Source organism: Monodelphis domestica, chromosome 6, assembly GCF_027887165.1.
Source record: "Monodelphis domestica isolate mMonDom1 chromosome 6, mMonDom1.pri, whole genome shotgun sequence".
NCBI lineage: Eukaryota > Metazoa > Chordata > Mammalia > Didelphimorphia > Didelphidae > Monodelphis > Monodelphis domestica.
In genome coordinates this window covers 7339391-7351088 of record NC_077232.1, presented here as the reverse complement: position 1 = coordinate 7351088, position 11698 = coordinate 7339391, and the positions used below count along the sequence as shown (strand labels likewise).

The 11698-nt window shown below is 53.5% G+C and overlaps 2 protein-coding genes across 3 annotated transcripts in view; one reads left to right on the top strand and one right to left on the bottom strand.

Moving 5' to 3' along the window:
* Positions 1 to 2110, top strand: CST6 (cystatin E/M). Its single transcript, XM_007502674.3, has 3 exons — positions 1 to 271; positions 876 to 995; positions 1917 to 2110. The coding sequence occupies exons 1-3, from the start codon at positions 38 to 40 to the stop codon at positions 1998 to 2000; spliced, it is 438 nt and encodes a 145-aa protein (XP_007502736.1). The 5' UTR covers positions 1 to 37; the 3' UTR covers positions 2001 to 2110.
* A 1158-nt stretch (positions 2111 to 3268) lies between these two features.
* Positions 3269 to 11698, bottom strand: part of LOC103094023 (cation channel sperm-associated protein 1-like) — a 13754-nt gene continuing 5324 nt past the window's right edge. Inside the window, exons 3-11 of one of the 2 annotated variants that reach the window (XM_056801310.1) lie at positions 10957 to 11157; positions 10012 to 10103; positions 9718 to 9861; positions 9291 to 9354; positions 8959 to 9031; positions 7909 to 7966; positions 7606 to 7678; positions 4002 to 4116; positions 3269 to 3831 (exon numbers count right to left, since the gene is read on the bottom strand). In XM_056801310.1, coding sequence (XP_056657288.1) covers positions 3814 to 3831; positions 4002 to 4116; positions 7606 to 7678; positions 7909 to 7966; positions 8959 to 9031; positions 9291 to 9354; positions 9718 to 9861; positions 10012 to 10103; positions 10957 to 11099 — 780 coding nt within the window. In that variant the 5' untranslated portion in view covers positions 11100 to 11157 and the 3' untranslated portion in view covers positions 3269 to 3813. The remainder of the gene's footprint in view (positions 3832 to 4001; positions 4117 to 7605; positions 7679 to 7908; positions 7967 to 8958; positions 9032 to 9290; positions 9355 to 9717; positions 9862 to 10011; positions 10104 to 10956; positions 11158 to 11698) is intronic. The other variant, XM_056801309.1, reaches the window with a different exon arrangement.

The following is an 11698-nucleotide window of genomic DNA, read 5'->3' as shown; positions in this document are numbered from 1 at the left end:
AAGGCTGTCCACCTGTGTTCTCCCTGGTAGCTCCAAGATGTTGCTGCCTTTGCTGGTGCTCTCTGTGGCCGCCTTAACCCTGCCTGGGGCTCATGGAGACCTCGGTGGAGACGCTCCTCATCCGGGGAACATGTTGGGTGCCCGAACGACGCTGTCCACCTCAAGCTCCGAAGTGAAGGAAGTTGCCCAGAAGGCCGTGGAAATCTTCAACCAGGCCAGCAACAGCGAGTACTTTTTCAAAGGCAGCAAAGTCATCAAGGCGGAGAAGCAGGTGAGAGAGCAGCTTCAGGCGGGCCATTCGCTGGGGACGAGGGCCCCAAGCCCGCCTGGGAGGGAGAGGCAGGGGCAGGGACCAGAGCCTCCAGGGCCACTTGGAGCAGGAGGAGGAAGGCTTCAAAGTCAGGGGTGCCCCTCCTCCTTCTCCCAGAAGCCCCTCTTGGAGGGGTGGGCGACACACCAGAGTTCATGGTTCTCCGGGTCAGCCTGGCTCCCTCCAGGGTGTTGAGGCCAACGAGGCTTTGGCCAGGTCTGTGGTTGTTCCTGTCCATTCATGCCTCTCTGGCCCTCTACCAGGGTAGGCTTTCCCCTCTGTCCCACTTTGGGCAGACCTGAAAGGGAAGCGGATCCCTGGGAAATGATCTGTACCCTTAGGTAGAAGAAGAACCCAATTTGCTTCAGATTTGTTGGGGGAGTGGGAGTGGGGAGGAAAAATAGTCAACCTTGGGAGGTAGTGAGTTCCCCAACCCTGGAAGTCTTCAAGCTGAGGCTCCTAAGTCACCTGTGGCTTGGACCCCAGCCCTGGGTGGTGGTTGGGGGGTGATCCTGGCAAACTGGGTGGCCAACCACATGCCTGAAGGAGAGAATGTTATGTCTAGCTCGTGACTGGCATCAAATACTTCCTGACTGTGGAGATGGGGAGCACGGAGTGTAGGAAGGACATGGTGACTGGAAGCAAGTTGAGCTTGGCTGGTTGCCCCTTTTCTGCAGAAGAGGAGGTAAGAACCACCAAGGGTCCCGGGCTGGGGTTCTAGCTCCCCAAGCCTACCTCAGGGCTCCCCCCATCTCAGGGCAGACCCTCAGGGGGAGCTCTAGCCCCTGCCTGGAAGTGCCTTCCCTTAGTGTCTGTCTGTCCATCTGTCCTGAGTGTTTGCTCTGGTTCTGTGCTCAGTTGGGTCTGACTGGCTGCTGGTACTGGGGACGGGAGGAGGGTTCTGTCTGCTTTTGCCCAGATGTCTCAGTCCCAGAGAAGAATCCTCCTGTGGCTTCCCCAGGGTACCTGCGTCACCCCTGACCTTAGCCTCCTGAAGCCGATGGTCAGGTCAAACCTGCCGGAGGCTTCTGATTCACTCCCTGCTTCCCGGGCAGTGGAGGAGGGCCTGGTGGGGCGGGGCAGGGAGGGGTGGCCATGGGCAGCTGCCTGGAGTCCGGTTCCCATCCTAGCTTTGTCCCTGCCTGTCTGAGAGACCCTGGACGAGTCTCTTCCTTCTGGGCTCCGCAGTGTCCTCCCCCGGATTAGCTAGTGAGGCCAGATGACCTCTAAGGTCCCTTCCAGCCTGGCAGTCTGGGGTGCCAGAATTTTTTCCTTGGGGTTCTGTGGCAGAAGAGGGTTCCAGGAGATCCCCAGCCTCTGCTTTCAGACTAAGAATGGGAAGGGTCTTAGCACGAGTTCAAATCCTTCCATTTTATGGAGGGGAAACGGGCCCAGAAGAGGGGTTCACAGGCCTCAGGAGGCCCCCCATGCCCGGGACCCTTCGGACACGACATTGGACCTCTGGCTGCTCCATCCAGCAGAAGCTACTGTCCCCGAGATCCCTCTGGGGCCGGCAGGGAGGGGAAGGAGGGGGAGTCCTGGGAGGGGCAGAAGGGCCTGAGAGCCATGACCCGCTCCATCTTTGGGCCTTGTTCTGTTTCCCTAGAAAGTGCAGTGCGAATTCGAGATGCTGGTGGTTCCCTGGAGAAACGAAACCACCCTTCAGAAGACTTCATGTACCCCCATCTAAGAAGGCCCGGCCCGGCCCGGCCCACAAGGGGCTCATGGGGCCAGGAAGAGGGTGCTGGGATGGGGGGCGGGGGGCAGGCTCAGGGTGGAGGGATCTTCTGAGGCTCTGGTGACTGAACAGGAACCAGGTCTAGCCAAATAAATGGATGAACCAGCTGCCTTCTCTGCTCATTTCTTCTCCCCTGAGGCCTCCAAGCTAGGCCCAAGGAGGTGGGGGTTCAAGACAAGCCACACCCACGGCACCCAGCAACCCCCCCAAAGAGCCTTGTCCTCAAGGAGCGCACTCTTGTCTTTAATGACCCTTACCTTCTGCCGTAGAATCAACGCAGGCAGTACAGGGCAGAAGATGGGCAAGGGCTAGGCAAATGGGGTGAAGTGACTTGCCCAGGGTCACCCAGCTGGGAAGTGTCTGAGGTCAGATTTGAACCCAGGACCTCCTGTCTCTGGGCCTGACTCTCCATCCACTGAGCCCCACAGCTGGCCCTGAGAGCACATTCTGATGGAAGCAGGGACCTGAGGAAACCTGCCTCTCCTCCCTCTCCCCCCTCCAGGGCCAGATGAGGCAGTTCCAAGGGGGGAATCTCATCTCGTCCCTCCATGTCCCGTGAACAAGATGCTCCTTCATGCCAAGGGGGAGAGACAGACTAAACAGGGCCTAGTCCTTGAGGGCGACGGGAATGGCTCCTGGCAAGGAAGCATCAGCTCCCCCAGCTGGGCACGGCTAGGAGGCGGCTGGGCTCCTTCCCTTGGAGAGGTCCCCTCTCCGGCCTCCCCAGCGCAGATGCTACTAAGCAAAGCTAAGGATGCTGGGAGCTCAGCCGGGCCTGGCCCTGGGCAGAGCTCTAGCTCCAAAGGCCTCGCAGGAAGCAGAATGCACAGGGTTCGAGTGGTGGCAGGGACCAGCATCTCTGGAGGAGCCTCCTCGGAAGGACTTTTGCTCCTATGCGAGATGCTTGGAGGAGCCTCTTTTGGCTCCAGGCATCAGGGGTGGAACGTCCCAGGTGCAGGCTTGGCCCCATAGTTGCCGATTTCACAACCTTGAACTGACCAGCATCCCTGAGCGTCCCCTTGAAGAGCCCCTAGGAGAGAGCGAGCTCCCTCACTCCTGCCTACAGCAGCCCATTTCACCTTGGAAATTCAGGGTGCTCGTTAGCAGCTGGTGGCTCGGTGGGTAGAGGACTGTCGCTGGAATCAGGAAGACCCGAGTTCAAAACTCTCCTCAGATCCTTACTAGCTGTGGGACACTGGGCAAGTCACGTCATCCCTGTGTGCCTCAGTTTCCTCATCTGTAAATGGGGGTATCCATAGCACCCACCTCCCAGGGTTGTTTTGAGGCTTAAATGAGAAAACAGTCATACAGCCTAAACCTTCACAGGCTACATAAACACTAAGCTTTAATCAGAAACTTTTCTAGGTGCTCCTCTCCCCCAGCCCATTCCCCCAGCTGCCCTCTGCTGTCTGGGCCTTTAGGTTGCTCAGGACTCTGGGCTCAGAAAAGGGAGGCCCTGCAGGAAGGAGGGCACCCAGGCCATCCCGGGCCCCCAGCTGGGTAAACAGGCCAAGGCTGGATGCCCTCAGCACGAGGAGAGGAAGCCCCTGGACCGATGAGTCTGAGGGGGCTGGCGTCCAGGGGCCTCTCCCATCTCTTCCCCACCGACCCCACTGGATTCCCAGCCAGTAAGGAGACAAGAGGATATAAACAGACTTCAGGACTCTATTGGGATGTGGGGTTCAGGCAGTCCTGGGCCTGAAGTCTGTTTCCAAGGCTGCGCTGGCCCAGGCGAGGAGTTTCCTCCAGGTATTTGGTGACTTCTCTATTCATCTTCTTCAACCTGAGAAGGAAACGGTGGAGAAGATCTCAGGAGGAGCAGGGCAAGACCCCCCTTCACCCCCCTTGGGCCTGCGGTTCTCCATGGCCCCCGGCAGGACACCTCCATCTCTGCTACCCTGCACCTACCAGGAGCCCCCATCCAAAGAGTCACCCTTGGGGTTCCCAGCATACCTCAAACGCGGTATCGATGATCTCATCAATGATTGCTGCCTGGGAGCGAAACATCTGCTGGTGATGTTCAACAGCAGCCATCAGCTGGAGATAGTGGATCATGGTGTCCTTCTGTCTGTAGGGGGGGCACACGCCCTCAGCTGGGCATGCTCTGCCTCATGGCTGGGGGGGCGGGAGAACAGGAAGTGCCCCAACACCCCACCCTCCCCTGCTGCTGCTGCTGCTGCTGCTCTCTGGTCCCAGCATGATCCCAATGCAGACCCCACCTTCTGGGCATTCCTCACAGCTCAGGCAAAGCTCCTTGACTCCATTGTGCACATGTAGAGTAGAAGGTCCCAAAAGAGGACAAGGAATGCCAGAGCTGGGAGGGGCTTTGGGCTGGGGGTGTCTACAGGGGCTGGGGGTGGGGGTGGGCATGTCTAGAGGCAGCAGAACTGGTTGTCTTCAAGTCCTCAGCTCCTGCCCTCAATAGCTTGGGCCATGTTTGTGAGATGTGAGATGCTGCCCCCTCCCCAAAGCCTTGTCCTGCATGGTGGGGGCTGGAGGAAGCTTGGGAGTGAGAGCATCAAAGGAGAGGTCAATGCGCAGGGCCAAACTCCCCACTTGGCTGTTTCCTTTCCACTGAACTGATGTGGTTCAGACCAAATCCAATCTCTGGGTTCTTTATTGCCAGCTCTGATAGTCTATGTTCTGGTTCTTTGGTCCCTTCTAGGCTCTGCCGTTCCCTGTTCCCTGTTCTAAGGGTCCTCTCAGCCCTGACAGCCCATGTTCTGAGCTCTCAGTTCCGTTCTAGATCTCATTCTCTCTTCTAAAGGTCCTCCCCAGCTCTGACATTCTCTGTTCTAAGGACCCTTCCTAGCCCGGCCATTCTTTGCTCTGACAATCCATGTTCTGGGCTCTCAGTTTCCTTCTAAGCTCTCTGCCTCTCTCATATATGATTTTCAGTTATATTTAAGAGACAATTTTTGAGTCGTCATTGGAAATTTTGTGATCCAGTTTCTCTCCCTTCTTCTCTGCCTTCTCCCCTCCCTGAGATGGTATACAGCAGAGATGGAGTGCCAGGCCCCAGACCAAGTGCCATGCCCATTGTAAAAGAGAGAATCTGCATTGCATGCAAAGGATTTCATCTGTCGATCAAAAATAACATTCCATTGGAATGTTCCCTGGAAAAGACAGTTGGAACTGTCTCAAGACAGCTCAACTGAATTTCTCTCTTGGCTTTGGAGAGGGGAGGGAAGAAGATTTTGTGTGGCTGAGGGTGGGGCTGAATCTGAAGAGCTAATTGTGTCTCTGGACTTGAATTAATCAAGCTGAGATTGTCTGGCTGTTTAGAAAAGGAGGAAGAAGAAAATAATTGTCCCTGCTAGTGACTCCCTGACAGACTTGTCACAGTTGTGACTGAACTGCCACTTTACCAATACCCTCCTAACTCCTTGTATTGATTAGGGAAAACCCTATCCCTCTTACCTCCTCCTCTATCCTTGACCTGTCTTCCCCAATAAACCTTACTTGAGAAAGAGAGAAAAAGTATCTTTTCTAAACCTCACAGTTCACCTTTGAGTTACTTAGGTGACTGACTAAGAGGGGGAAGGGAAGGGAGGTAGGAGGGAGAGGGTGGAAAAACGGGTGGCATTTGAGGGAGGAGGGTAGGCAAAATCTTGATCCACAAGCCATCTAATATAGATCTATTAGCCATCTAGTAGTGACCCATAGACACCCTCTGGTAGTATCTCTCTATCTCCAAGTATCTCCTTTATTATAACTAGAAATATCTCCTAGAGTATTCATTTATTACAACTGGCACCCCAGATGGGACTCAAACCCACAATCCTTGGCTTAGGAGGCCACATTTTGTGCCCCTCCCCACACTGAGTGCAGGGTGAACTGCTTCCCCCTGCCACCTTATTCCACCCAGGGAAGGTAAAAAGCATTTCCAGGGGATTGCTGGGCAGGGGGGTGGGTGATGTTGTAGTCAGGTTTGGGGAGGGGGAGAGCTGAAGGGCACAAACTTTCTAGTTTGCTCCCTTCTAGTTATGTGAGCAATGATCCCCTCAAACTTAGAGAAAAAAGGAAAAAAGTCCCAGTTTGCAGGAAACCACCTTATTTATAGGAAAATATAACCCTCAGGTTAAATGACATCCTCCTGATACATTTAGCCCATCAGGTACCAGCCTTCCTGAAGGGGGCATCCTCCAAATTAACCTTTTTAGCAAATGGTCAAGGGTGGAAGTCAGGGTTTAATCTGGATGCAGGGCTGACTGGGAGATTGACAAACCACTGTTGGGTTTTCCACAGCTTCTAGCCCACCTGTTCTCCCTCAGGCAGGCACCCCTTTGAATGCAAATTAAAGCAGCCCAAGTTTGCTGGAGAAAGAAAGTGGGGGAGCTGAAGAGGCAATTAGGCTAGCCTATGCTTCATAAACTTATTCCTAAATCACTAGACTACAATTTGGAACATTTGTAAAGTACAAAATCAAAAGCCACATCCTCAAACTCCCCCCATATTTTATTTAGTAGACACTGCTTGCTTCTGATAGTAAAGATATCAGTTGTTTCTCTCTCTCTCTCTCTCTCTCTCTCTCTCTCTCTCTCTCTCTCTCTCTCTCTCTCTCAGGCCAAAGGTAATTAAGAGGCCATTGTATTCTAAACGGGATAGGGGCAATCCTATTCCAGAAGGGATGCTGTCTTGCATTATTAATTCCTATTCCTACTGGGGAGAGGGGGAGGAGAGCAGCCCAACTGCACCTTTCTCCAGCTTTCTACTTAGGAATTCTGGTAAACTCTGTGTTGCAGGGATGGATGCACTGGGTCCTTGCATGCATGTCCACAGATAGGTCTTTGTGTGCCATCTCTGGCACGCATGCCATAGGTTCACCATCACAGGTATATAGTCTTACCTGGGTTAAAACAAGACTGTCATGCAGGATATATTACTTTCTGTTCTGATGGTCCTTCTTAGCTCTGCCATTCTATTTTCTGTGTTCTAAAGTCCCATCCAGCTCTGACATTCTTTGTTCTCAGTTCCTTACAGACGCTCTCAACTCTGATAGTCCATGTTCTGAGTTCTAAGGTTCCATATAGCTCTCAATCTGTCTTCTAAAAGTCCTTTCCAGCTCCTACATTATATGTCCTAAGGGCCCTTCTCAGCCCTGAGAGCCCATGTTCTGAGTTCTAAGCTCCTTTCTTATTCTCATTTCATGTTCCAAGTGCCCTCCTTTCTCTAGGAACCCTTGCCTGCCCTTTGGCTGTTAGAACTATGGGCTGTGGGCAATATCCTCCATGCAGAAAAGCCATTTTCCATAGCTGACTCAGAGATTCTCTCGTATTGTGGACCCAGGACAAATGCCTTGCCCCTTCTAGGCCTCCATTTGCTCCTCTATCAAATGAGCCAAGGCTGACACCACTCTAAGTATGCTTGACTTGAGTTGCTAAAGGCCAAGGTAATTTCCTACCCTTTCCTTTAGCCCAGGGGCCTCCCACCTCCTTTCTCTTCTTGCCCACTGGTCCAGTGACTCCCCCCGGATTCCCCCCATGAGAGTCAGGGTCTTCCTGTCTGGTCTCCAGGCCCCCTCTCACCCTCCCTGGTCCCAGGGGCTTCCCCTTACGCAGGAGTAAAGTGTCCATATCTCTTCTGAATTGTCTTTAGAAAAATGACATCACTCTTCTGTTCTTCCACTTCTGTGAGGAGAGAGAATAAAGGAGAATGTGAGAGGAGGACTGAGGGAGTGACGGGCAGGAAGGGAGGGAGCGCCTCATCGCTACATTTGAGCAGAGGGGGATGGAGCCATGCCAGCCAGGGCACTCAGGGAGGGGATTCCAGCCTGGGGCCTCTCAGGTATCTCCTCCCTCTGAGCTCCTAGGAGGCATGAAAGGTAAACTGTGGCCCCGTAGCAGCGGGGCATGGCTACCTTTTTCAAGGATTGTCAAAGACTCATCCAGAAGCTTCTCATGCCTCAGGGCTTCTTTCTAGGAAGTGAGTTGGAAGAGAGAAGTTAATTCTTCCCTCCCTGGACACCCCCAATAGACAGCCTCATCTATCCCCACCCTGACCAGATGCGGCGTTTTTGTTTTTAATAGATAAATGCTCACCTTCTGTCTTGATTCTAAGGCAGAAGAGTGCTAAGGGGCTGGCAATTGGGGTTAAGTGACTTACCCAGGGTAACACATCTAGGAAGTGTCTGGGGCCAAATCTGAACCTGGGGCCTCTCATCTCCAGAACTGGCACTCTATCCACTGTGCTACCCCCCTGGGCACTAATGCCAAAAGGAGAGCATCCACCCTTGCAGAGGCAGGGGACAACAAGGTGGAGCTTGGCAGAGCTGATCCAGTGCCCATGACGTGTGGGTACTTTTCTGTCTCTCCTTGGCTCTTTGAGAGGCTGCCTAGATTTGGTGATGAAGGGGAGACGAACCCAACGACTATCTCCACCCATTTTTGGCAAAGGTGGGTGTGGGCAGAGAGCAGAGGGCAGAGGGCAGGGGGCAGGACACTGCAGTTATCACCCATCTCTGACCCTCTGCTATGGTGGTTAAGGGCAGGCCAGGAGGCTTCACAGCTTCCCAAGATCTCATGCCCCCCCTCCAGTGGTGAGAAGGTGCCCATGCAGAGAACAAAGCATTTGGCTATGTGAACCCCACCTGGAGCCGCAGACCTCCCCAGTACTTGATTCTCGCCTCAGAGCCCACAGGGGGGCCCTGGTTCCTGAGGGCCACGTGTGTCCCCCAGCTTTGGCACAAGCCCTCCCGGTAGCTACAGCTCCGGGAGGCGGGGGGCATTCTTGGGGGATGTAAGCGTGAATGTCGGGGTGCCGGTGCCCACTCTGCCTGCTCAAGGCCTTCTCTAGGATGAAGCCCAGCTCAGAAACCAGCAGGGACCTGCTCCTGTCCCACCTGGCTACCCCGCACTGAGCAGCACATAGACTCACCCTTTCTCCCTTCTTCCCTGCCAGTCCCAAGTACCTGCTCTTTCGCCCTTTCCTGCTTGTTGCGGAGGACAATTTGGAAGTTATCCACCAGCACTGCTATCACTAGGCTGCAAGACAAGGGAGGGTGCGGCCTGAGACCCTGAGATCTGAGTCAGGGCCTGGGAGGGGAGGGCAACAGACCTACACAGGGGCTGGGGCGCCCCTGAAGGGTTTGTGGGCAGAGTAGGGGATGAGCTGGGCTTTTCTGGGGACCTGGGGCTTGAGGAAAGGAAAAATAGGGTTAGGGAAGCCTGCGGGTACATAGGGGAGGAGAGGGGAGCTGGGGTGCCTCAGGGTGGGAAGGAAAAGGAGGGCTGGGATTCTCACTTGAGGAAAATCAAGTATTGTATGACAATGTAGACCATGAGGATAGGAATGATGTACCCGGCACCTGGGGGAGGAAGGACCCTAACTTTGCTCTCTAAGCAAGTATCACAAACCAGGCCTGGGGTAAGTAACGGGAAGTATGTCCACAGCTGAAGAGAGGTGGAACAGAATGGAAACTGAGGAAGTACCCATTTGGGAGCTTCCTATCATAAATTTTCTTCCTAATTAGATGCTATGTTATTGTTTTTGCATTAGCACTTGCTGAATTTTGCACTCTGGGCCAAAGTCCCATTGGTCCCCCTTAGTTATTTATAGCTCTGATCGAAAGCTCCCAAGACAAAACTGCAAAGAATATCCAACCTTTGTGTCTGCTGGGCCCAAACCCATCTCCCAGGCCCTCCCAGGGCTCAGGCCTCTTCTCCACTACCTTCTCTCAGGCTGTCCAAGTAGATTATAGACCAGTCATCCAGGGTGAGCATGGTAAAGAGGGTGAAGATGGTGGTAAAGAGGTTCTCGAAACGCTTGGGGTCTGTCTCATGGAACAGGGTTCGGAGTATCACAGAGAAGAAGACTGGGATGCTAAGGAGGCCCCAGGGGCCCTTGCAATGCTGCTGGAGGAACCGCTAGCTTCAACCCAGTCCCAGCCAGCCCAGCCCTACTAGCCTCCTCCCTGCCTGCCTAGCTCCTCCCCAGTGCCCCAGTCCCCTTCTTGGCCAGATACAAAGGCAGGTGAACATCAGGACAAGGATGGCTGTGATGGATGATGCTGATCTGGCCAGAGTCTCTGCCACCGCCTTGAGGCTGGTGAGGAACCTGCAAGCAGAGGGAGAGTCAGACAAGAGGGTCAAAGGACCAGGCAAGTTTTCTAAGGGAAAAGACTGCAGCTAAGGAGCAGCCTCTGGAGCCAGTGCTTGGGCACCAGGCAGGACTGGGGATCAGGAAGCTGGACTCTGGCCCCTGATGAGCCTCTGGCTGGGACCTTGGACTTCAAAGACTCTTAGGATTGGTCAGGATTTTAGGGTAAACAAAGTCAGAGCAGGAAGAGCCCTTAGAGCACTGGACAGAGAATATCAGACCTAATAGGGGTACTAGAACATAGGAAATCCAGTGGAAAAGCTGGAAGGAACCTCAGAACAGGACCTGATGACCTGGAATTCATAGCACCCTAGATTGAGAGTGGGAAGCAGCCTAGAGATCTTCTTGTCCAACCCTTTCATTTGACAGATGGAGAAACAGAGGCACTTGGAGTTCATTCAGGAATAAAATCAGAGATTGGAATCTAGAAGAGACATGAAGGGTCATCAAGTTCCCTTCCCTTCTTAGGATAGGAAATGGAAACCCAGAGGGGAAGTGACTTGCCCAAGGTCAGCTAGTAAGTGCCTGAGATGGGAGTTGAACCCAAGTGTTCCTGACTCCAAGTTGAGCACTCTATCCACTGTCACTCGGTTCCTCCCCCACCCCCACATTTTGCAAGGGAAGAAACTGAGGCCTCCAGAGGCTAAGGAGCTTGTCTACTTCCACCCAGAAAGTATCTTAGTAGCAAGGTCTGTGTTTCCAAAGCCAGGACTCTTTCTACAAGGCTACCCAGTGTGTCCCGCCCTGCTTGCCCAGGAGATGCTGGCCCAGTCCTGGGCCTGTGAGGAGCCCAGGGCCAGCCGGACCTCACTTGAGTTTCCACAGCACCCTGATGGCCCTCAGGGATCGAAAACTTTTGAAGATCTTCAGGACTCGGAAGATAGTTTTACTTTCGGACAATCTCTTGGCAGAGGAGAAGTAGATCTGCTTGAGCACAAAGTCCAACAGGGCCATGATCACGATGGCGAAGTCTGCGGGGCAGGGGCCACAGTGCCCATCTCAGGAGCCCAGCCTGAGAGGTTCCAGCCACTTAGCAGAGCTGACCACAAGTTCTCTGCCTCTTTGAGGCTGGCCAAGCACCCACCCCAGTTCTCTCCCTTGATTCTGCAGCCATTCTTATGTCCCTTCTACACATGAGGAAACTGAGGGGTAGTGGGGAAATGATTTGCCTGGGGTTTCATAGCAAAGTCATTGCCAGTGGCAGGATTTGAATCCAGGTCTTCCTTACTCAGGGATTTTGTATTCTCACCACTAAGCCATTGTGTCTCTATCAGAAAAGCCCCTTCCTCCTCGTAGCCTCTAATAGCCACAATAGCCACCATTTACATCATGTGCATTTTGCATCTGGTGTCTAACTTACTCTTCAGAACAAAGATTCTGTTCTCCCTGCCCTAGGAGAGACCATGCATAGTACACATGTCCAACATCCCTAGGAGCCTAGCTCTAAAGTTGGAAAGACTTCAATGGGCCTCTAGTCTTACTTCCTCATAGTAAAGATGACCAAAAGTGAGGCTCAAAGAAGTAACTTGACCAAGGTCACACGAGTAGCAAGC

What these genes read in the sequence shown, in the direction of transcription:
- CST6 (XM_007502674.3), top strand. Translation starts at nt 38, where the DNA reads ATGTTGCTGCCTTTGCTGGTGCTCTCTGTGGCCGCCTTAACCCTGCCT. An exon ending in TCATCAAGGCGGAGAAGCAG is followed by an intron (nt 272 to 875) that starts GTGAGAGAGCAG and finishes TGTTATGTCTAG; the next exon opens with CTCGTGACTGGCATCAAATA. An exon ending in CCTTTTCTGCAGAAGAGGAG is followed by an intron (nt 996 to 1,916) that starts GTAAGAACCACC and finishes CTGTTTCCCTAG; the next exon opens with AAAGTGCAGTGCGAATTCGA.